Source organism: Dasypus novemcinctus, chromosome 15, assembly GCF_030445035.2.
Source record: "Dasypus novemcinctus isolate mDasNov1 chromosome 15, mDasNov1.1.hap2, whole genome shotgun sequence".
NCBI lineage: Eukaryota > Metazoa > Chordata > Mammalia > Cingulata > Dasypodidae > Dasypus > Dasypus novemcinctus.
The window spans coordinates 16,685,759-16,711,708 of NC_080687.1; the positions used below are offsets into that span (position 1 = coordinate 16,685,759).

At 39.1% G+C, this 25,950-nt stretch overlaps 1 protein-coding gene across 1 annotated transcript in view; it reads left to right on the plus strand.

Moving 5' to 3' along the window:
* The window catches only part of MICU2 (mitochondrial calcium uptake 2), a 129,080-nt gene that overhangs the window by 24,975 nt on the left and 78,155 nt on the right, over positions 1–25,950 (plus strand). The window contains exon 2 of the mRNA XM_004467547.4: positions 1,858–2,002. Within this exon, the coding sequence (XP_004467604.1) occupies positions 1,858–2,002 (145 nt within the window). The remainder of the gene's footprint in view (positions 1–1,857; positions 2,003–25,950) is intronic.

Here is a 25,950-nt window from a genome sequence, read left to right on the forward strand (position 1 = left end):
GCTGTTTTTACTTAATTTTGTTTTTGTTTTTGTTTGTTTGTTTGGTCAGGTTAGGGGAGGACCGTTTTACAAATTTTGGCTTTCTGCTTTCTTACCAATTTATGGATTTTTTTTTAATCTGATTTTTTTAAGCATTAACTCTCAGGAAGGTACATTATACATGGTCTTAGGGAAAACTAACATAGAGAAAGGGCCTTTCTGGATTTTTTTTCCAAGTGGATTCCTATACAAATTGAAACTAAAAACCAAAAATCTGAAGAAGAAAAAAAGAAATTTAAAACTTGGTTTATGCAGCAGATCCTATAATGCCTGCAGATTCCAACTTCCTCTAGTACTGATGTTCTCTCCATAGCCTAATAACAGCTCCAATACTTAACAGAGATTTTAGGCACTAACAGCAACATTTATACTGAAATTTATATCTTAAATAAGTTGCTTAACATTATGGTTTGCCTTATAATACCTTTTATCCTTGTAAGGAATTAATTTAGCTGTGGGGGATAACAACAGTCACATTTCTCTTGGCATCCTGGAATCCATACACCAATGTGTGGGCATACAGCATCCTTATTCTATAAGTGACACCTCATTATATCTAAGAATGCACTAATGGTAAACTCTTTTTAAAAATGTTAGGTTAACAGTATTGGAAAAATGAAAGGATTTGCATCTTGTGGTCTAATTTTATTTTACATGTAATAATATTGAGATGACAACCCCAATATATATCCACTTGAATTTTTCTGAAAGACATTCTGTTTTTACTCACAGTTCTAATAATTTTCAGTTTATGTAAACATAACTCTGGTATTTTATATTACATTCATTCTACAATGTGCTTTGAATATTTAGTAGATCAGACAGTAATGCCTAATTTATGCAGCATCAAAGAGGTAACAGGTGTTCTGTTAAGTGAATTTTCCAGATAACAAAAATTGCCCTTGTATGCAATAAAATATTTTCTTATGAAAGATTTACATTAACAACAGTTAAACTGCATTGAATGTTTTCCTACATTTCAAACAGAATATTTTTCACATAATTAATAGTTTCTCAGTGATTTAAGGATTATCACCATGAATAGACTTTGAGGCAGTTGCAATAACATTAATTGGTCCCAGACTATGGTACCCATATCTGCTTTGTATTTTCTCTCCTACTTCATGCTCAGGCTATTAGATTTCCATTTTGCCATTACTGTACTTGATTCTAGCATTTATAATTTAATGTTTTTAATATACTCTGGATTTTTAAACTAAATAACCAAGTCAATTAGATTGACATAGAAATTGAGAGTAAACATTGAAGGATGTTGTGGTTCAAGTTGAAGAGGTACCTTAGGAAAGCAATTCTTACCTAGTCACCCTGGTAACAGTGGCCTTCCTGGTGTTCCTTGACTCACCAAGGTTATCAACTCACAGTCTCTTCTTTCTTTACCTTTTGCTTTTAAAATGTTCTTCCTCCAGTGAGCCCACTAGCTCCACTTTAGTCTCTTTAAATGTTACCTCTTCAGAAAGGCCTTCCTAATTATACTGTCTAAAATAGAATCCCTTATCACTGTCTGAGCCTGCTTCCTCTTTCTTCATGGCATCTCACATTATTTTGTACATTTATTCACTAATTGTCATTTTCTCTTTCTGGAATGTAAGTTTTGTCAGAGCAGTCGTGCTCACTGCTGCATCTTCAATGTGCTTAGTAGCATGGTAAAAACTCAAATATTTGTTAAATGAATGCTTTAAAATTTGGGGAGTTGTTGATTTAAAGACTAAAATTATACCTTAGAATCCTTTTAATCATAGCCAGCTCTGGAAATAATATTGAAAAAAAATCTTAAATTGTGATTTCTTTTTCTTTTAGAAAAATGTTGACTCTGGGCAGATGGTAGGGAAACTATGTCTTCGAAAACAGCGCTTCCTGCAGTTTTCTTCATTGGAACATGAAGGAGAATATTATATGACACCAAGAGACTTCCTCTTTTCAGTAATGTTTGAGCAAGTGGAACGTGAGTTGTTTTTTGGTTTTTTTTTTAAGTGAAAATAATTAAACCTTGGGACTCAAAAATCAGCTTTTCTTTACTTTAATATATCATTCTTTGTACCTTGCATTTACTTATTATTTAGCCTTTTCATTCCTTGTGCAAAAGTAAGGTTAAACATATATATCTATCTTATAAATTATTATTTTATATATGAGTTTTTCTATAGAGAAGAGGGAAAAATAGGTAAGTTTTTAAATGTCACTAAATATATTATTAATAGAATAATTAATTTTCTGGGATATTAAGGCAGTATTAATGTTTTAACTTGAGAAAAAAAATGAAACTAGACTAGAGCAGTTATGAGGTCCATATAATGAAGTCATGATGCCATATATAACTAACTCTGAAAGATATGATGAGAAGCAAAAATTTAAAAACTATAACTACATAATTTTCATATATAGCCAATTTTCAATTATTCTAAGTGTCAGAAATTCTTAATTTTATTATCTAAACTAATCCCTTTTGCTCTGCAAAGAGTAGGCATGTACCCTATCCTCTCTGCTCCACACTGCAGCAGCATTCTATAAAGATTCTTGACTTCCTGACATCTTCTAAAGCACACTGGAAGTACTGCCTTATAAACAGCTAATATGGGGCTAAGCCATGGTAAAGACTAAGAGAAGTATAGACTAACTTGAAAAAGGCTGAGGACTTAGGGAGGCCTTCAGATATTGAAGGATGATATGAACAAAAAACAAAATAAAAGATCAAAGCATATTCTAGGAACAATAAGTCCATTAGTCGATGGGACCAAAGTATTGTGTTGGGGAGTAATGAGAAATCAAATTGAAAGACAAACAAAAGCTACATTGTACAGGGGATTTCAGTGACCCTATCCAACCACCAGAGGAGTGTATATTTTTCAGGAGTCATTGGTCTTTATTTTGAATCAAAAGAGGGAGCATTGAACGTTTATGAACAGGAAATTAAGATATTAAAAATATATTTAGATTATTTTGAAACAGCTTCTTTGGAGAGTATGTTGGTAGTATGTATCAAAAGCTTTAAAAATACTTATTCCCTTTGGCAAAGTAAGTTTACTATAGAAAATTAGTCTAAGTAAATAATCAGAGATGCAAAAAGATTTCTTTTAAAAAGTATTGTATATCATGTGAGTCCCATTTTGTAAGAACTATATAAAAGAAAGGAAGAAATTATTTTAAAAGTTGGCTATTTTTTTTATTAAGTAGCCTTAAGATCTGAGAATCCCTTTGAGGAAAAAAGTCTTCTTTTGTTTGGAGAAAATACCTTAAGGGATCTTTCTAGCTAAGAAAGTTAATGCTCTTTGCATGGTAGAGATTTAGACCAAAATATGTTAAATTTGTCTACATAATGAAAAAATAGGAATTTTGGAGCTATTAGCTGTCATTTTGAGAAAGGGCATCAGGACCCTAGACGAGAACCCTGGAAATGAATGGTCTAGAAGAACGAGACCATTCTGGCAAAAACTTGCAAGACCAAGCTGAAGAAAATTAGCGTGTGACTCAGTTCACACACTAATTCCACTCCACTGCTGGAGTGGAAGTGGGAGGCCTATATAATTTAACTGGAGAGCCTTTTTTTTTTAGGAGGTACCCTGGACAGGACTTAATATGTGAGAAGCAGTAGCTTAACTGCTGGAGCTACACCAGCTCCCCAGCTGGAGCGTTTTGACCTTGTTAAGGCATTCATACTGAAACATTTTTCAAAGTACTCTGCTACACAACTAAACATTTTTTCAAGCCTAATCAGGTCTCTAGGCCCCAGTTTATAATCCCTAGTCTTTAGACTTAATACAATTACAGTAATAATCCCAGTAGGGTGGGGTGTAGGGGTATATGTGTGTGTTTATGTTCTTTGGCAAGCTGATTTGAGAACTTATATGGAAGAACAAAGGGCTTGGACTAGCTGAAACACTCCTGAAAAAGAAGAAAATGGAGAAGTTGTCCTATCAAGTAATAAGATTTATAAAGCTATAATAATTAACATAGAGAAGCATTTTTGTGGGAATAGACAAATTAACCAGTGAAACAGAATCGAGAGCCCAGAAACATGTGGGCAGATATGGAACTATGAGATGCGATAGAGGTGGTATTGCAAATCAGTGAGGAAAGGAAGGCCTATTCAATAAATGGTGCTAGGACAATTAGATATTCATATGGGAAAAAATTAACCATTTTTTATACCATTCCTTACACCATACACAAAACCAATTTAGAACACTCTAGATTAGTAGAGTTGTGGTTGCATACAGTTGTGGGATCTGGTGTGTGGGGGGGGGTGATGTCTAAAATGTACAGAGTTCCTTTTAGAGGTGATGAAAATATTCTAAAGTTTACTGTGGTGATGGTTGCACATATCTCTGAAAATACAAAAAGGTTTATATTGAATTGTACACCTTAAATGGTGATTGTATGGTTTATAAATTATATCTCAGTAATGCTGTTTAAAGAATGAATAGTCCTTATATACATAAAGTGAATATAGTTGAATGCATGGATGAATCTTGGAGACAAAATTTTGAGTAAAAAATCAAGTTCCAAAATATTGTGTGTAGTATTAAACAGGTTTTATGGAGCTCAAAATAAATATATTTGAACATTTAAGTGTTTGTAATAAAACGGAATTTTTTAAAATTAATGGATCATGAGACACAGTGTAAGGTAGTGGGTACCTCTGGCGGAGAAGTTGAGGATGGCATGGGAAGAGATACATCAGTAGATGTGCTACTGATAATGTTCTAGTTTTGGGACTGGGTGATGAATTTAGAGATATATATACATAGAATCTTCTGATGTATCAAATGATATACTTAAATTTATAATAAAATGAAAACAATTTAGTAGGTAGGAGTCCACATAGTAATTAAGAAGAGAAGAGCATGCCAGGTGCATGATAAAGATTTTACATAGTCGCCATCTCAAAACAGTAGGACCTATTCAGAGATATGGCCAATGGTTGAGTATGAGTACATATGGAGGAGTGGCAGAAAACGAGGCTGGGCAAGTAGGCAGGGCCTAAATTGTGAAGAAGAGCCTTAGATGCCATCTTAAAGAAGTAGACTCATCTTGAATGTGGCAGGGAGCCTTGGGAGGATTTTAAGCTTCAGAGGCAGGAGGTGGTGGCTGTCTGGGCTGAAGGAAACAAGGACCTGAATTAAGGCAGTGGCAGTGTCAGGGTGGTGAAAGAAAAAGACATTTTAAAAGTAGTTTAGAAATTGGAATCAGTAGAACTAGATAGATGAATGGTTAAACGTGGTGGTGAGGAGCAGGGGAGAAGGTGGGAGTATCCTAGAATGACTTCATTCAACATTGATTCCCATGCACTGTGCTGGGTACTGGTGATAGAAAACAAGATAATTCTTATAATAATCTATTTAAATAGACAAGTATAGTATAATGCGTAAGCACTGTGCTTAAGAAATGCCCCATATTTCTAGATTCCTAGTGGAAGCCATTAACCAAGATAGAAAATAAACCATGAATAAAGGATTCGAGGTTAATAGGATTTATAGTAACTGTACCCTTCTACATTCATTCACTTATCCATTTATTCAGCAGATGTTTATTGAGTGTCCAGTTTGTGTCAGGCATATTATTAAGTGCTAGGAATGGCAAGAGAATAATTTATGATCCTTGCCTTAATATAAACAGATGAATGGAATAAAGCAAAACAGATTCAGTAATAAAGGTATGTATTTGGTATGGGGGAAAAGGAGGGAATGGTTAGTTTAACCTTGAAAGAGGAACATCTCAGGAGAGACTTTATGGGACACCCAATGCCTCACTCCAGCCTTGAATTAGTAAATATTCTCCAGGTGAAGTAGGGGGAAGTCATTCCAAGTAAAAAAAATAATAATTGCAATGAAGAAAAGGAAGTGAGAAAGAGCACATTTGAAGAAATAACCTTGAGTGACACTGCTATTCTGGGGATAGGATGTCCGTCCTCTGTACTCACCCCATGTCAGCCCCTCCTTCATCACATTTCAGTTGTTCTTAATGAGTGTCCAGTTAGCTGTTAAGCTGCTTTGTCCGTCTTCTATAAGTAATAAGAGACTAGTAGGCAGTGTTTTGCTAACGTCCACAGTGTTCACCAGGTGGATGTATTTCCAAGAACTTACTTAACATGGAATTCTTTTTTGAGCATCTAAAAGGACTAGGTTTTTGTGGAATATACTTGGGAAGTACGGGTTGGTTTATTTATGCAGCAGGGAAACCTTTGTATAGTAAAAAGGGATTTCTTCTAGAACTTATTCCATGCCCATAACCATATTGCTTCATCTCTCAAATATTGTTTTTAGAGTACTTGGCTGATGACATCTCCTCAGTCTAGGAAACAGACCATCCACTGCCTTGTCAACAGATATTGCATAGAGACCTTATAAAATACAAAATTAAACTTCCCTGATGACTTGTAGAGTAGAATGAAAACAGATGGAAATAATAAAGACTTGTCTTAAAAACTGAACAGTAGAAAGAAAAATGCTTTTCAAGTTTATGGAAAATAGTGAGGAATACAAAATAAATTTGATTGAAAATATTAAAACTCAAAGGTGACTCTTTAAATTTTAAAGAAGTCATGTTAGAAACTTTAATAACCAGATACTGTGGAATATTATAGTTAAGAGATTAAGCTAGACATTATATCAGTTTATATTAAAACTACTCTCTATAAGTTGAATGCACAATTTCAGAAAGCAAAAATATTTCAGGATTCTAAATGTACTTTAACCTGATATCCCATAACAGAAATTTACTCCCTGGTATAACCATAGTTTCCTTATTCCTGCTATATGTTGCTTAGTTACTATACTATGCATGTGTAAAACTTTTGAGAGGGTTAATATATAAAGCAATTTTATACATCAACAAAAAGAAAAGTGAGTTAAGATATGAAAAGTAATTCCCAAAGAAGGAAAACAAGAAAGTGATAAACATATAAAGTCATGTTCTGCCTCTTCAGTAAAGAAATACATAGTAAAACTACTGTGAGATACCCGTTGGCAGGTAAAATGGTAATACTCAGTGATAGCAAGTGTTTTGGAAATGGACCCTCACATATGTTCTAGGAGAAATGTAAACTGGTATAGCTTTTCTAAGCAAATTTTGGAAATTTCGATCAATGCGGCGGCTTGCTTAGTCGGTAGAGGTGGGGTCTGGCTGCGGACGAGGGGTCGGTCCAGCTTAGGACGAGGGGTCGGTCCCACTTGGGACGAGCGGTCGGTCCGGCAGCAGACGAGGGGTCGGTCTCACAGGGGTTGCGCGGTTCGGCTGACGGGGTCGCCCGGCGAAGCCGGCGACGAAGGGGTCGCCCGGAGAAGCAGGCGACAAACTGGGGACAAGAGAGGCCAGGCCCTTGTCGGGGGCTCCCAGGACTGGAGGGCGCACGGCAGAAGAACTACCTCGGAGACAAGGTAAACAGGCAAGTCCAACTTTATTGAGGGAGAGGCAACAGTTTTATAGGGGCTGGGGAAGGCTGATTGGTCGAAGCCAAGCCCTGTTCTGATTGGTTGCGGGAGAAAGGTCAGTGGGAGGTACTGGACGGGGTAGGGGTGGTGATTAGGGATTGGCTGTTGCTGTTGCTGGGGGAAGTGGCAGGGTTTAGTGATTGGTGGCTTCTGTTGCTGGGGTAGAGGGCAGACTTGAGTTTCCCGCCCACGCCTGGCTGTTGCTGCTGTCGGGGGGGAGGGAAAAGGGCAGACTGGAGTTTTCCGCCCTGCGCCTGCGCAGGGAGAAAGAAGGCATCGTGTGGCGCTATCTGGGAGGAGGGGCGGCCACGGAAGCATGGCTGCCGAGAAGGGGAGACCCGAGGGCACTCTGCGCCCATGCCGAGCTTCCTTCAGGGGTGGCGGTGGGCCCGATCAACCACCCTATTACAGGGGCAGCGGTTTGGAATAGGCCTACTGTGGCCGCCGCCCCCCGTCAGGTCAGCAAACCACACTTCAGCCCGAGGGGTGACCACAGATCAAACTCCTTTAAAAAGTGTTTTTGTTTTGGTATAGCAGTTTTATTTCGAAGATTTATTTTTGGTAAATAATTCAGAAAATGCAACAAAGGCTAGGCTTTATAAGGATGTTTGTGGTAATTCTGCATGTCATGACTGAAGATCTGAAGCAACTTACATATTCAGTAATAAAGCACTGGGGAGCGGCGGACTTGGCCCAGTGGTTAGGGCATCCGTCTACCACATGGGAGGTCTGCAGTTCAAACCCCCGGCCTCCTTGACCCGTGTGGAGCTGGCCCATGCGCAGTGCTGATGCACACGCAAGGAGTGCTATGCCACGAAGGGGTGTCCCCCGCGTAGGGGAGCCCCACGCGCAAGGAGTGTGCCCCATAAGGAGAGCCGTCCAGTGTGAAAGAAAGTGCAGCCTGCCCAGGAATGGTGCCATACACACAGAGAGCTGACAGCAAGATGATGCAATCAAAAGAAACAGATTCCTGTGCCACTGACAACAACAGAAGCGGACAAAAAAGATGCAGCAAATAGACACAGAGAACAGACAACCGGGGTGGGGGGGGAGAGGGGAGAGAAATAAATAAGTAAATAAATCTTTTTAAATAATAATAATAATAAAGCATTGGTAAAGTGAATTATATAATGCAGCCATTAAAAAGTCTCTGTACAACAATATTTGTTGTCATTAAAGGATGTTCATATACATAATTAAGCAGGTTAGAAAAAAGTATATATAAATTAATTGCATTTTTTTGTTATATATTCATGTTTATAAACAAAATAGGGTCTGTCAGGATTTCACCAAATTGCAAATATGTTCACTGTTGCTTATGGAATTATCAGTGTTTATATTTTCCTGTTGCTCACATGATTTTCTTCTTTATCCACAATAAACATAACTTGTATGAAAAGAAAAAGTTAAGTTGAAAACAGTTCTTAAAGAAATCTATATTTTAAAAGAAAATGAAGGAAGAAGAGCCAATTACAGAGATGTTAAAAATATGTCCATTGACCAAGAATGAGAATGCATTGGCATTGACATGAAGGGAGGGTTTGCTCAGTGGTGTGGAGTTAACAGAAATATCCAGTGGATTGAGAAATGGAAAGAGGATGTTGGATTTGGTCACTAGCATGGGTCATTAGGACTTTTGGTAGATCAGTTTCAGAAGCATGGTGGTTAGATAAATTGAGAATGAGAAGGAAGTGAAAATGGCAGGTATAGACTACTTTTTCTAAGAATTTTGGTCCTAAACAGAGAGGATGATAGTGTGAGAAGAAGTGTAATGAAAGAATTCTTGAGAAATATTTTATAGCTCAACAACCCTTGATGATCAGAAATATCTATGCTGTATCTCTTAGTATAATTTATGCTCAATTTTTCACATTCAGATTTCAAGTGGAGGCTGTAGAAACATGATCAACACTCTGAAATATAAATATTTCATATACTTGTAAATAATATGTATTGATCTGTTTTCTTTTCACCTAACTCAGCAGTTCATCCTTTGACTTTCTTTCATTAGGTATTTGTATTTGTACTTTTCTTCCTCATCTGACATCAACTATTTTTTAGTCTTGTGCTTAATGCAGTTAAAGAATTTTCTCCCGTTTTTTTAAATATCCTTTTATTTTATCTAATATTTACTTTGGTCTACCTTATTTTATGCACAAGTCCATGCTATTCTTCTAATAAAGTTCAAAGTTTCCATGACTTTCTTCTTTGTTTCAAGATTTTATGTAACTTTCAGCTAAATCAATTTTGTTTCTTACAACATTTCCACTTGTATTATTCATTGGAATGCAATTAAACTCTATCAGAAGGCATTTAGCTAAATCAAAAATTCAGTAATTTTACAGGCCAAATAATACCTCCTTTATGTAGATGATATACTTTATCTTCATTTTTCATCATGGATAAGAAGAAAAATAATCTTGATTGCATTCCTCCAGATCATGATGAACCAGCAAAACAAGGGAAAAACAGGGCCAACCCACTGACCCATGATCTCCGTGTGTAAACAGTAGGAAAATAAAACCATCCAAGATTTATTAGATCCTAAACTAATTTTTACCTGATAGCCATCTTTCTAGCCTTTTTACAAATAATATACTTTATTAATAGTAGTAGATGAGCCTTATTTAAACAATCTCTTCATGCCTCTTTTGAGTGGAGGCTGGCTGCTTATTTTCCCTCAATCCATGCTGAGTTGTGGGGAGATCATTCTCATCCTCAATCCCCTATTGCACTCTCTTAAAAACTATAAAAATGTGCTCCTTTGAACCTTGGGTTATCTAGCTGAAACACCATTTTCCCTTTCTTGATGCTGTTTTCTACTGACTTCCTTTAGCCTTACAATTCTTTAGATCCCTTCAGGTCCAGTGATTCTTACCTTCATTCATACCATTCACTTCCTATGCCCATTACCTGGAATTGTTCCAGTTTTGAAATCTAAAATTTAAGAATCTGGGAAGCGGACTTGGCCCAGTGGTTAGAGCGTCCGCCTACGACATGGGAGGTCCACAGTTCAAACCCCGGGCCTCCTTGACCTGTGTGGAGCTGGCCCATGCACAGTGCTGATGCACGCAAGGAGTGCCCTGCCAAGCAGGGGTGTCCCCTGCATAGGGGAGTCCCATGCACAAGGAGTGTGCCCTGTAAGGCAAGTCACCCAGTGCAACAGAAAGTGCAGCCTGCCCAGCAATGGCACCACACACACGGAGAGTTGACGCAGCAAGATGATGCAACAAAAAGAAACACAGATTCCCGGTGCCACTGACAACAGAAGCAGACAAAAACAAGAACATGCAGCAAATGGACACAGAGAAAAGACAACTGGGGGGGGGGGGATAAATAAAAAATTAAAAAAATAAAATTTAAGAATCTCACCCTCTAGCAACAATCTGTTACCCATCCACTTTACTCACTTTCTGACACCCACCTCTAAAAACTTCTAGCCTCAACTATTCAATTATTCCCAAGCTCTCGGCTCCTTCCGGATCTTCTTCCTTCCTTGTAGCTATATGGTTTGTCATTTTGCCACTCTCTAATAACTACTTTCAAATATCTTTCTCCAATGTCCTTCTATTGAACCTAGCTTACTATGAGTATTGGAGAAAATCACGTAATTGTGCAGGTTGGAGCCACCACAAGCATGGTATTCAGCTTCACCTAGAGCCCCCGCAATCATTAAGTGGCAGTGATGCTCATCATCCTAATTCCTCCATCCTCTCCTCTATTCCGTCGTTCTTTATTATTTTTTTAAAAAAGATTTATTTATTTATTTAATTCCCCCTGCCTCCCCTGGTTGTCTGTTCTCTGTGTCTGTTTGCTGCGTTTTGTTTCTTTGTCCGCTTCTGTTGTCGTCAGCGGCACGGGAAGTGTGGGCGCCATTCCTGGGCAGGCCGCACTTTCTTTCGCGCTGGGCGGCTCTCCTTACAGGGCACACTCCTTGCGCGTGGGGCTCCCCTACGCAGGGGACACCCCTGCATGGCACAGCACTCCTTGCGCGCATCAGCACTGCACATGGGCCAGCTCCACAGAGGTCAAGGAGGCCCGGGGCTTGAACCGCGGGCCTCCCATGTGGTAGACGGACGCCCTAACCACTGGGCCAAGTCCGTTTCCCTCTTTATTTTTTAAGATTTATTCTTTTTTTAATCTATTTCTCTCTCCCCAGCCCCTCATTGTTTGCATTTGCTGTGTCTGTTTGTTGTGTGCTGGTCCTCTTTTTCCTTTTTAGGAGGCACCAGGAACTGAACCTGACCTCCTATGTGGGAGGAGGCATCTAATCGCTTGAGCCATTTCAGCATCCTGCTTTGTTATGTCTCTCATTGTCTTTCTTATTCGTGTCTCCTTGTTGCATCATCTTATTGCATCAACTTGCTGCGCCAGCACATTGCATCAGCTCACTGTCTTACTCGTTTTCTTTAGGAGGCACTGGGAACCTAACTGGGACCTCCCATATGGTAGGTTGGAGCTCAGTCACTTGAACTATATCTGCTTCCTCTATCATTCTTTCTATCTCTAAGTGGCTCATTTTCTTAAACTTACAAATATTCTCATGTCTTTGCTACCTTGAAAAATCATGACTACAATCTCACATCTGATTGCCATTTCTCTTTTCTGACAGATTTCCTAAAAGTGCCATCCGTATTTCTTCTCTCACTTTCTCACAATACATTTACTCTTTGCTGCACCAAAATCTGGCTTTCTCACCTCTCTACTGGATGTTTTCTTTTTAAGATTACCAATAACCTCCAAATTACCAAGACCAATGTCTCAATGACCACTTTTTCTGCCCAATCTTAATGAAACTTTTAACAGCATTTACCACTGTGGACCACTTCCTCCCTGAAACTCTTTTCTCCCTAAGTTTCTGTGATAGAAAGTTTCTGCTTTTGTTCTTTCTTCTGTATGCATTCCTTCTCTCTCTCTCTCTCTCTCTCTCTCTCTGTGTATGTGTGTGTGTGTGTGTGTTAGGGAATGAGGGAGGGGGATCCTTTTTCTCCTAATGTGCTCCCTTCAAAGATCATCTGTGAATGATTTTATTGTCTCTCATGACTTTAACTGCTTAAGTGGTTCTAACTTTGCATATTTCCATCTGTAGTCCAGAACTTTTTGTGGCTATCAGAAGTACATATCTTGCTACCTCTTAGACACTTAACATTTGTGTGTTATTCTTACAGACACCTGAAACTCAATCTACTAGAAACTGAATTCATCATCTTTCTTATCAAACTTTTTGTTTTCCTGTGTTCTCTTTCTCAGAGGTGGCACAACTACAATCACTTTCCTAAGTCATCTAGCTTGTCCGGAATTTTTCATAGTCATCTTCATCTTGCTCGTCTCTTATATCCAATCCATCACCAAGGCCTGCTTCTTCTGTTTCCTTAATTTTTTTATCTGTCCCATTCTCTCCATTTTAATGTCCTTTGCCTTAGTTCAGGCTTTCAGCATTTCTCCCCTAGATAACTGCAGTTGCTTCCTTTCCTTTCGTCTGGACCTCTGTTTTCCAAACCAACTGATCCATCCTCTCATGCTCTTTAAGCTTAACCCTCAGGGCCTTCTTGCTCTGACTTATGGTTATTTCTGTCCTCTGAATTTCACCCTTCAGACATACAAAGCAATTTCAAAACTAATTATTCAATAATAAAACTATATAATAAAGTAATGACATATCGTCATGTGAAAACCACATAAATTTACTTGAAGAAAATGTCCCCAAATAGTCAAATTTCTTATGACTTTTTCTTAAGGTAATTTAAGCATGCTGCTTATTTCAGTAGAATATAATGTTTGTTGTATTTTCCCCCACATTATAGTTTGTTTGTTTTTTTAAGATTTATTTATTTCCCCCACACACACACTCCCTGTTCCCCCTGTTGTCTGCTGTCTATTTGCTGTGTGTTCTTGTGTGTGTGCTTGTATTCTTATTAGGCAGCTCCGGGAACTGATCCTGGGACCTTCTGGAGTGGGAGAGATGTGATTACTTTCTTGCGCCACCTCAACTCCTTGTTCTGCTATGTCTTCTTATTTTCTCTCCTCTGTGTCTCTTGCTGCATCATCTTGCTGCACCAGATCTCTACGTTGCCGGCACTACTGTGCAGGGTGGCTTTCCCATGCTGGGTGGCATTCCACACAGGGCAGCACTCCTACACTCGGCGGCATTCCCACGTGGGCTGGCACTCCCCATGGGCCAGTTCCACATGGGCCAGCTCACCCTCACCAGGAGGCCCTGGGCATCAAACCATGGACCTCCTATATAGTAGACGGGAGCCCGGTTGGTCGAGCCACATCTGTTTCCCACATTTAGTTTTGTTTTTTTTTTTAAAGATTTATTTTTTATTTTATTTAATTCCCCTCCCCTCCCCTGGTTGTCTGTTTTCTGTGTCTTTTTGCTGCGTCTTGTTTCTCTGTCCGCTTCTGTTGTCGTCAGCGGCACAGGAAGTGTGGGCGGCGCCATTCCTCGGCAGGCTGCTCCCTTCTTCGCGCTGGGCGGCTCTCCTTATGGGTGCACTCCTTGCGTGTGGGGCTCCCCTACGCGGGGGACACCCCTGTGTAGCACGGCACTCCTTGCACGCATCAGCACTGCGCTTGGGCCAGCTCCACACGGGTCAAGGAGGCCCAGGGCTTGAACCGCGGACCTCCCATGTGGTAGACGGACGCCCTAACCACTGGGCCAAAGTCCGTTTCCCCACATTTAGTTTTAATAAATTAATTTTGGCATCTTCAGAATTAAAGCTTGTTGAAAATGTATTTAGGAATACCAAAATGTTATTATATTTTTATATTATGTTATATATAATGTTAGAAAATGAAAATTTTGTGGTCAAGCTTTAATTTCCTTTTTTGCCTTAATGATTAGCATTCCAATATTCTGTGATATAATGTGTACAATTCTATCTTAGAACTAATGGCATTATAATAGCATAGGTAGAAGAGTGATGCAGTCTTTCCACCTTGGTAAATTTTGTTGAAGGATACTTTATTTCTATTCATTTAGGAATATACAGAGCTGCATTTTTACGTAGCTAACCAAACCAAGGCACGCTGAAAGTGGGTGAAGTATGCGCCAAAGCTGCCACACCTCATTTGCAGGCATCATAATGGATGTATAAGGAAGACTGCTAAAAGTCCCTTCCCAGTATTCAGAACAGTGAAGGGACTACCTGAGTACTAAAGCCACAACCTGACGTCCTGTGCCTCTGTCCAAACACTATTTTCGTAAGCATACAGTCAGCTGCCACAGTGCCATAAATCTAAGTTAGATGGGTTCTTGAGGCCAAACTAAAAAAATTTAACATTAGAGTATAAATTACCATTTCTCTCACCACCACCACCACCACTTCTATTATTACTTCTCTGACCTCAGCTCCTCTTACCCTCTTAGCTCATGCCAGTCCAGCCATCCTGGACTCTTGGCTTTTCCTCAAATACCACACAAATGTTTCCTAGAATTCCTGTTCCTTGACCATGGAAATTTTGTCTGTTTTGCTCAGTGACATAACCAAATGCCCAGAATAGTAATTGGTACATAATAAATGTTCAAGTGGAGATGTTAAGTAAGCAAGTTGATATACAAGTAGGGGAGAGAAATGAACTGGAGATGTAAATTTATGAATCTTCAACGTACAAGTGCTATGTAAAGCTATGAGGCTATATGAGATCGCAAAAGTAAGTTTAGACAGAAAAGAGGTCAAAGGACTGAGTCCTGAAGTATTCCAGCATTTAGTTGTTAGAGAAATGAGGAGAAACTGGTAAAGGAAAGTGAGAAGAGGCAGATAAGGAGGTAGAAGTAAAGCCAGGAATTATAGTGTTGTGAAATTCAAGCGAAGAAAACATTTCATGGAGGTTGAAATGGTCGACTGTGAAAACGCTACTGAGAAATCACATAAGAAATCACATTCTACATCTACTGATATAGAATAGGCAGAGAGTTGGGTCAGACCAGTAGGGTCAGCCAAGGCCATATGACAAAGTAAAAGAGGATGGTGTTGATGTGAATGCAAGGGAATAATTTTTCTTAAGTATATATTTTTTAAAGATACTTAGACTACATAAATGTTACCTAAAAAATACAGGGATTGCTGTATGCCTTGCTCCCCATACCTCCCGTGTTTTCCCATATAAACAACATCCTTCATTAGTGTGGTAAATTCATTGCAATTGATAAATGCATTTTGGGGCATTGCCACTGAGCATGGATTATAGTTTACAGTGTAGTTTACACTCTCTCCCACACAGTTCTGTAGGTTATGGGAAGATATATAATGGCCTATATCTGTCATTGCAGTGTCATTCAGGACAATTCCCAAGTCCCAAAATGTCCCCATTTTATACCTTTTTTTTCCCTCTCCTTGCCCTCAGAGCCTCCACTGGCCACTGCCTCCACATCAATGTTATAAGTTCTTCCATTGCTAGAATCTCAATAAGTCTATAGTAGAATACCAGTAAGTCTACTCCAGTCCATATTTCATTCCCCAGTCCTGAGGATTCTGGGATAGTGATGTCCCCTCCACCTCTATTTGAGAGGGTGCTTCAATTCCACAAGCCAATGGATGGGACTCTCTTGCTTGCAGTTGTAAGCTCTCTCAGTTCCTTGGTATGGTGATTGTCCAGCCTTACCTCCTAGTTAGTTGTCCTGGGTGAGTTCAAAGAACTGGAGAGTAGTTGTTGCAACTCTGCTGAGGCTCAGGGCCCAGCTGGGACATGGACAGCCCAAAGATTTAAGTCTCTTGGATGTATACCTACCAACTCCAGCACCAGCTATAGGTTCAAGTAGAAGGGACAGATGAGCCATGTGTAGGGAAGCCATATCTGAGTCCAGCTCTGTCTCTCTCAGGAGCACAAATTCGAAAGTCAGGCCCAAACTCCAGAGCTATCTGTCCTGACCATAGGACCTGGGGGTCTCCAGAGCCTGCAGGAGTCCCACTATTTGGGATAGTATCTACTTTGGCTCTTTTATGAGATCCTGCTGAGATGTGCGTGTTACCTCTGGGATGACCTCCTGACTCACTTTGAAGTCTTTTGGCCATATAAACTCATTTGTCTTTACCTTTTCCACCTTTTATTTGAGGTCTTTTTCCAGTTGCAATGCTAGCTGGTACTAGGTAGTAAATGCAAGGGAATAATTAAATGATTGAAAGAAAGGCAGAGAGAAGAAGGAAGAAAAAAAGAAAAGGAAAAGAAAGTAAGTTTAACCTGTTGGCATTAACACTTTACTCTGAAAAGTTTATAATTAGGGTGACTATAAAATTTATTATGGTACACATGCTGAAGATGCTCATGTGGTCCCAGTCATTGTGGATTTACCTTGGACCTTTGAAATTCCAAAAATACCTCTTAAATGTAAAGGTTACTGTAGTTAAAATATATAGTTCTTGTCTTTGCAGCTTTATAGCTGTTGACTTTGGTCTATTCTGTTAATCTGAGATTGTTTACTGCTCTGAAAAATGAGTATCATTTCATCCTTTCTACTCAAATGTGATAACAGAATTTCCCAAGCTTTCTTGATAGTAAATTCGCTTGAGGACTTGTTAAAAAGTCTGAAGTCCTGCTCTTCCCACATCTCCCCCCAAATTTTGGATTCAGATAGTCTGGAATGGACCCATGGAATTACCATCTCCATCCTCCTATCTATTTACCATCTCTGTCTCTGTCTACTTACCTCCCTACCTACCTACCTCTCTCTCTCTTCTATATTCCTGTATTTTTAACACAGATTAATTGGGAATTGCTTTGATCAAATAAGTTTGAGAAATATTTAACAATATGTGTGAAGATGCTTTGAGATGTGTCTATCTGTGTAATCAAGGCACAGGATGGCATTTCAGAGTCAAACAGGGCCTGGAATCAATATTATCTCCACCACTTAACTAGCCTTACTGTGATCTTGGGTAAGATACCTAACATTTCCTGTCTCTGTTTCCTGATCTGTGAAATACTAGTATCTACCTTATTATAATAGTCTTATTGTGATGATTAAATTAGAAAATGTGAGAAAAGTACAGCTACTATCAATTATAATTAATATTCATAATTAAAAGACTAAAAGGAACCTTTTATGCACAAAAAGCCATTAATGCACAAAACTCATATTAAGTTTTAACCATTCTCAGAAAGACATTAACAACTAAATAATGTGTTCTGTTTTTTTTAAAAGATTTATTATTTATTTATTTCTCTCCCTTTCCCTCCCCCTCAGTTGTCTGCTCTCTGTGTCCATTCACTGTATGTTCTTCTGTGACCACTTCTATCCTTTTCAGAGGCACTGGGAATCTGTTTCTTTTTGTTGCATTATCTTGCTGTGTCAGCTCTCAATGTGTGCAATGCCATTCTTGGGCAGGCTGCACTTTCTTTCACACTGGGCGGCTCTCCTTACGGGGCGCACTCCTTGCATGTGGGGCTCCCCTACACGGGGGACACCCCTGCATAGCAGGGCACTCCTTGCGCTCATCAACACTGCGCATGGGCCTTGACACGGGTCAAGGAGGCCTGGGGTTTGAACTGCAGACTTCCCATGTGGTAGGCAGAAGTCCTATCCATTGGGCCAAGTTCGCTTCCCTAAATAATGTGTTAATAACCAGCATTAACACACATTTTTTTACAATTTGAGATTATCATATTGCTTTGCAACCTAATTTTTCCCATTTAGTATATCATAAGCAGTTTTCTTGGTCAATTTTTGGTCAACATTTTTCTAAAAGGTTGTTTTTAATGACTACACAATACACATACTTTTTTGTTTAATTTGTTCCCTAATGTTAGAACATTTTTAGTTGTCTATATTTTCTCATTATTATGAATACTACTATAGTGAATATACTTTTTCATAGATCTTTGAGTAACTCTGATTATTTCATAGGATAATTTTCTAGAGGTATTATAAAATATAAACATTTTAATAGAGTCTTTTGAAGTATATTACCAAATTGCCGGTCGTATTGATTTCTCCTTCTTAACTGGAAAATTCATCATCATTTTTTTAGTAGTAAATTCTGTTTTATTTCATTATATTTAAGCATAAATCTCCTTTTCAAATCCTTTCTTACTGCCTATTGAATGAAAAGAAAATGGTATTTTGCTGTGGCATCCTAGAAAGTGAAAAAGGGCCACACAGCAGTTATAGTTAGATCAGTATTAAGAAAATGAGAAACAATATATAAAAATATGAATTTGAAAAATAGATGTATTAAGGGCAGAATATTTAAATTAAAAAACGATTCCTTTATTTCAAAAAGGCTTTTAAATTAATTCATTGTCCATTGGAATTTACAGACAAACCATGAAATCTTTGATGAAGGGACTTAAAGCCCTTATATAAACTTAAAGTTAGCTTAAAAATCACAGCAGGGAAGCGGACTTTGCCCAGTGGTTAGGGCGTCCACCTACCACATGGGAGGTCCGCGGTTCAAACCCCGGGCCTCCTTGACCCGTGTGGAGCTGGCCCATGTGCAGTGCTGATGTGCGCAAGGAGTGCCGTGCCACACAGGGGGGTCCCCCACGTAGGGGAGCCACACACACAAGGAGTGGGCCCCATAAGGAGAGCCGCCCAGTGCAAGAGAAAGTGCAGCCTGCCTAAGAATGGCGCCGCCCACACAGAGAGCTGATGCAACAAAAAGAAACACAGATTCCCATGCCTCTGACAACAACAGAAGCGGACAAAGAAGAAGACACAGCAAATAGACACAGAGAACAGACAACCGGGGCAGGGGCGGGGGGGGAGAGGAGAGAAATAAATAAATCTGTAAAAAAAAAAATCAGGCGACGGACTTGGGCCAGTGGTTAGGGCGTCCGTCTACCACATGGGAGGTCCACAGTTCAAACTCCAGGCCTCCTTGACCCGTGCACAGCTGGCCCATGCGCAGTGCTGATGCGCGCAAGGAGTGCCCTGCCATGCAGGGATGTCCCCGCATAGGGGAGCCCCACACGCAAACAGTGCACCCTGTAAGGAGAATGCCCAGCGCGAAAGAAAGTGCAGCCTGCCCAGGAATGGCGCTGCACATACGGAGAGCTGACACAACAAGATGACGCAACTAAAAGAAACACAGATTCCCATGCCACTGACAACAAAAGAAGCAGACAAAGAAGATGCAGCAAATAGACACAGAGAACAGACAACCGGGGCAGGGGAAGGAAGGGGAGAGAAATAAATAAATCTTTTTAAAAAAAGAAAAAAAAATCACAGCAAATTGAAAATTATTCAAAAATTAAGATAAGACATTTCATTTATAGATTTCAAAAGAAGTCAATGGGAGAATCTGATAAACTTTACAAAATATTTATCAAAAAGGTTTGTAGAATCATTTATATTGTTAAAGTTTTCACTGTCATGGAATTATGATTAATATATGAAATAAAATAGATATTTACCTTACCTGTGTTTTCAGTTTTTGTTTTACTATTTTTGTTTCTTGTATGAAAAAAAAAAGTAACAGTTGAGCTCTTCTTAAATATTCAAACCATCACCTTCCCCTAGTTAAGATGGCATATCTTTGTAGAGAAGTTTTAGAATTATTTTCTGTTCTGATTTGTCCTTTTGTGGACCCCAGGAAAGTATATTCTTAAGCTAACCCATTGCTATGCATGTAAGCCTATTTTATGTGGTACCTTTTGATTGGATCACCTTAGATTAGATCACTCTAGTTAAGGGCCTTTGATTATATTTCAGGACCCAAAGGGGTCCTAATCCTTTTACTGCAGTCGTATATAAACAGAAAAGAACACAGAGAAAGACAGCTGCCATTTTTACTCTGCCGTGTGAAAAAGGACTCCAGGATCATCTACAGCTGCTGAAAGCCAGAGAAACCCTGAGAGGCTGAGAGAGAGGCCAGATGCTGGAATCAGCGGAGCACCCCAAAGTTGAAGAGATGAGGCCTGGGGAGAGATGAGCATATCACCCACAGCTGAACCCAGGAAATCAAGAGAGTCTAGAGGAGAAAGAGAGACAGGCCACCATTTTGCCTTGCCATGTGGCAGGAATCCAGGATCAGCAAAGCAGCCTTTGGTGAGACAGAGCATCTCTCAGAATGCCTTGATTTGGACATTTTCCCAGTCTCAGAGCTGTAAGATTTGACTATAATAAATTCCCGTTAAAACCGCCAACCCATTTTTGGTTTTTGCATTGGCAGCCTTTAGCAAACAAAACACTTTCCTTGTCATTGAAAATTTAGTCAGAAAAATGAGTACTCAAACCACCAGCTTTTACAAAATATGTCATTCTTATCTTAGAGTTGAACACAAGGAAAAATCAAACATTAATATAAGATTACCTTGGTAGTTGTTGGGTTGTGGGTTTTTTTATTTTAAAAAATGTATTGAAGTATATCATTCATACATGAACATACATAATGTATGTAAAAGTTGTAAACTTAAAAAGAAGCGTGCATATCCTCATAGATCACCCCACCAACCACCACCACCACCACCTTGCATTGTTGTGCAACATTTGTTATAAATTCTGAAAGAGCATCACCAAAATAGTTGTTGGTGTTTTTAAGGTGCAAATGAGCCTTAATGAAGGCTATCATCCTGAAACATTTGCCTCCTAGTACTTCTGAATCCATTTATATACACATAAATGTATATATTATTTTTCACTATTTATATGGACTCTTAAAATGTCATGTCTTATTGAAAAATGTTTTATTTCATTACCTTTAAGGAAAAACCTCTTTTTCAATTCCTTTCTCACTATCACTAAATTAATTAAAAGAAAATATACTTTTGCTCCATCTTCCTAGAATGAGGAAACAGACAAAGCAATATTCAGGTTTAGTTCAGACACTCAGTTCATTTTCCAAGTATCTTTTAAACATGTTTTTAAACCTGTCTGTGTCTTATTAACTCAAAACTATGGTATAGAATGCATCAAATTTACTTCTTCTATTTGAATTTCTCCTCTTAAAGCATTGCTGAAATTTTAAAATTTACATTCCTTTGTTTATAGTACAAAAACATGACCTTTGGCTTTAGACTACCTCCCTTTATTTTTTTATTTTTATTGTTGTAACATATACAACATAAAAGTTCCCATTTTAACCACCTTCAAATATGTAATTCAGTGTTATTAATTACATTTCTGTGTGTGTGAACCCTTTGTAAGTAGGGTGTTTTGATGAGGCTACTTCGTTAAGGTGTGATCCTCCTTAATCAGGATGGGACTTAATTAACTATTATTGGAGTCTTTTACAATTATATAAATTTAAATTTTATAAAATTCAGACACAAAAAAAAAAATCCAGAGGGAGAAGCCAGAAGCTGAACATCAACAGAATCCAGAAGGGAAGGGACAGACCAGAGATGCCACCATGTGCCTTGCCAAGTGACTAGTTAAGGACCAAGGATTGCCAGCAGCCAGCCACAGAATGCCACAGTCTTCAAGGAAAAAGCATCATCCTGATGATCCCTTGATTTGGACTTTTTCCTGGCCTCAAAATCATAAGCCAATAAATTCCCATATTTTAAGCCATCCCTTTGCGTTGTATTTTCTGAGCAGCCCAGAAAACCAAAACAGTGTCCTTTTAGACACAAAAGTTTTTTATAATTTTGGTTAAGTCAAGTTTATGCTTTTCCTTTGGTTCCGTGTGTTTTTTGGTTGCATACTGAAGAAACTGTTTGCTAGCCCACAGTCATGAGATTTATACCTATGTTTTCTTCTGAGAGTTTTCTAGTTCTTTTAGGTCTTTCATCTGTTTTGAGTTAATTTTTACATATAGTGTGAGGTAGGGGTTCAAATTCATTCTTTTGCCTGTGGATATTTGGTTGTCCAAGCATCATTTGTTGAGAAGACTTTTTTTTTTCCCCTCCCCCTCTCCAGTTGTCTGTTCTCTGTGTCTGTTTGCTGCGTGTTTTTCTTTGTCCACTTCTGTTATTGTCAGTGGCACGGGAATCTGTATTTCTTTTTGTTGTGTCAGCTCTCCGTGTGTGCGGCGCCATTCCTGGGCAGGCTGAACTTTCTTTCGCGCTGGGCGGCTCTCCTTACGGGGCGCACTTCTTGCACGTGGAGCTCCCCTATGCGGGGACACCGCTGCGTGGCACGGCACTCCTTGAGCATGTCAGCACTGCACATGGGCCAGCTCCACACAGGTCAAGGAGGCCGGGGGTTTGAACCGCGGACCTCCCATGTGGTAGGCGGACGCCCTAACCACTGGGCCAAGTCCGCTTCCCAAGAAGACTTTTTAATTTACCTATTTAGTTATTTTGGTTCCAGTTTCTTTTCTTTTTTCTTTTTTTTTCAGTGAAAATATTTTGATGGATTACCCAGAATATTTGCTTCATTGGTTTTTCTTTTCTTCTTTATTTTCTTGTAAATGTTACATTCAAAAAACATGAGGTCCCCATCTACCACCAACCCCCCTCACCCCACTCCTTCCACATCAACAACCTCTTCCATCATCATGGGTCATTCACTGCACCTGGTGAATACATTTTGAAGCACTGCTGCACTGCATGGACAATGGTCTACATTGTAGTCTGCACTCGCCCCTAGTCCACCCAGTGGGCCATGGCAGGACACACAATGTCCAGCATCTATCCTTGCAGCACCACCCAGGACAACTCCAAATCCTGAGAATGCCCCCACATCATATCTCCCCTTCCCTCTCCCTACCCTCAGCAGCTACCGTGGCTACTTTCTCCACATCAGTGCTACAATTTCTTCCATTACTAATCACACAGCAGAACACCAGTAAGTCCAGTCTACTCCATAGTCTATTCCTCCATCCTGTGGACCCCGGGATGGTTATGTCTGGTCCCCCTCTACATCAAGAGGGGCTTAGATTCCACATGGATGATAGATGCAGTTCTCCTGCTTGCAGTTGTAGGCACTCTTGGTTCCCTGGTGTGGTGATTGCCCTTTTTCACCTCCCTGTTAGATGGCTGGGGTAAGTCCAATAAACCAGAGGGTAGGAGTTGCAAGTCTTCTGAGGCTCAGGGCCTGGCTGTCACATGGACAGTCCAGAGATTCAGGTCTCCTGAGTATACACCAACCCCAATGCCAACCACAGGTCCAGTAAAAGTAACAGAAGAGGCATATGTAGAAAGGTCACATCTGAGTCCAACTCTATAACACTCAGAAACACAAACTCTAAAGGAGGGCCAACTGACATGGCACTGAACTCCAGAGTCATCTGTCATGACCGTAGAACCTGAGGGTCTCTGTAGCCCTCAGCAGAACCAGTACCTGGGTTTCTATCTACTTTGGCTGTCTCCGGTACCCTGCTGAGGCATGTGTAAGCGTTACTCCTCTGATGACCTCCCAGCTCTTTTTTGGAGACTCATAACCATATAAACTCATTTGTCCTTTCCATTTCCCCCTTTTACCCAAAGTCAAAAAGCAGTTTTTAACACCTGATATTACATGTAGGCTGAAATATTTTGCTGGTCTGAGTTGACCCCTTTATTGAAGGTCTTTTTCTAGTTACATCATCAGCTGGTGCTTGGTAGAAATCCCTCAGTGCCAGGGAGGCTCATCCCTGGGATTAATGTCCCATGCTGAGTTTGGCTTAGAGAGTGGCCGCATTTTAGCAACATAGAGGCTCTCAGAAGGTAACTCTTAGGCCCCCTGCGCCTCTAGGTGTAGTTCATATTTCAGGCATACAAACTTATGATCGTATCCATCAGTATCAAGGGCTTATTGTTGGACCATCCATCTTTATTGGTCTTTGCCATTGCACTTGGGGGATTGTTGCTGTTCCATTGCTTCATTGGTTTTTAAATGTGGTTATTAGGCTTAGTGTTACGCTTAGGGTAAGAATCAGGATTAGGGTCACTAATAGTTGAACACAGTTGTTGCTGTAGGTTTTCTTCCTCAGAGGTGTTTAAGCTCATTTACATCTCCACAATAATAAAACCTACATTTGAATACTCTTCTTAGAATGCCATGTTCTTAATTAATCTGACTTCTCGTGCTTCCTACTGATTTGTTAGTTGTGTTTGAAGTATGTGTCTTTGCCATCAGTTTTGTAGTTGGGGCACCCATGACAGTGCTGTCTTACAGAGACCATCGTGATATCAGGTTGTTTTGAATTTCCTTTTGTTTAAAGTTATGCTTCAAAACTCTGCCATTTAAATACCAATCTCTGACAGTCAATAAACTCGGGTTTTTTTAACAAAGATTTGGTGAAATTGGAACCTTTATACACTGGTGGTAGGAATGCGTAGCCACTTTGGAAAACAGTTTGGCAGTTTCTCAAAATGTTAAACATAGTTACCATATGACCCACTCCTAGGTATATACCCAAGAGAAATGAAAAACATGTCTTCACAATGGCTTGTACACAAATGTTCATAGCAGCATTATTCATAATAGCCTAAATATCTAAAGATGAATGGATAACAAAATATATCCATACAAATGATTTTATTTGGTAATAAAAAATGAATGAAGTACTGAAACATGCTACGCATGGGTGAATCTTGAAAGCATAATGCTTAGTGAAAATTGCCATTTACAGAAGACCACACATTGTTGATTACATTTATATTAAATATCCAGAATAGGAAAATCAATTGAGATAGAAAGTAGATTACTTAGAGGTGACAGAAATATTCAGAAATTAGATTATGGGAGTAGTTGTACAATTCTGTGAATATACTAAAAGCCACTAAACTATACAGTTTAAATGGATGAATTTTATGGGACATGAAATACCTCTTAATAAAGCTGTAAAAATTATTAAGTTAAAAAATACCAATCCTTTTTCCTAATTGAAAATAGAATGTTTAAATATCATATTTTAGGGGGAAAAATAAATGAAGAATGATGCCAAAATAATAGAACCTGGTTCTTATTTTTCTAATATCAGAGAACTCACTACAGATCTCAGCAGGTATGTAAACCAAAACATTCATCTAGTACACTTCTAACAGGATAGTGTACTGATTCATGAGATCCAGCTGCTTATAGTATCAGAAGTTTTAGAAGCATAGATTAGTAATAAATTCATTTTCAAAAAAATTAGCTGTGTAGGCCTCCAAGGACTCACCAAGAAGCCCCATTATCCCATTTCTCCAGTCAAGCCAAAAATGAACAGGTCTGGTGGACCTGTACCAGAAGCTTACTTTGCTCACACATTAAACATCATTCAAAAGTCTCAAGTTCTCCAATATCTCTATATATTTTCTGCTCTCTGGGCTTTGTTCTAAACACATACACACACACACTTTCCTCCAAGAATGAGCCCAGAAAGAGGTTTCTAATTGCCATACTGCAATATCACACATATCTTAAAACGTATTTTTAAGACTGGACTTCTCTGAAAGGATACTCAGGAAGGATGCCTTCCCTTCTTTCCTTATATTCTGCAGACATTTTTGTGCCTATAAACAAATTATTCATTGTTCCTGTCACGGGAGCACTCTTTTTCCTCTGAATAATATAAAAAGGAATCATGAAAATAAAGGGATATGATAATCAGAGCTGTGATAAAATATGAGTTTAAAGCCCAAAGCATGTTTTTATTACTCTTCTTCTAACATG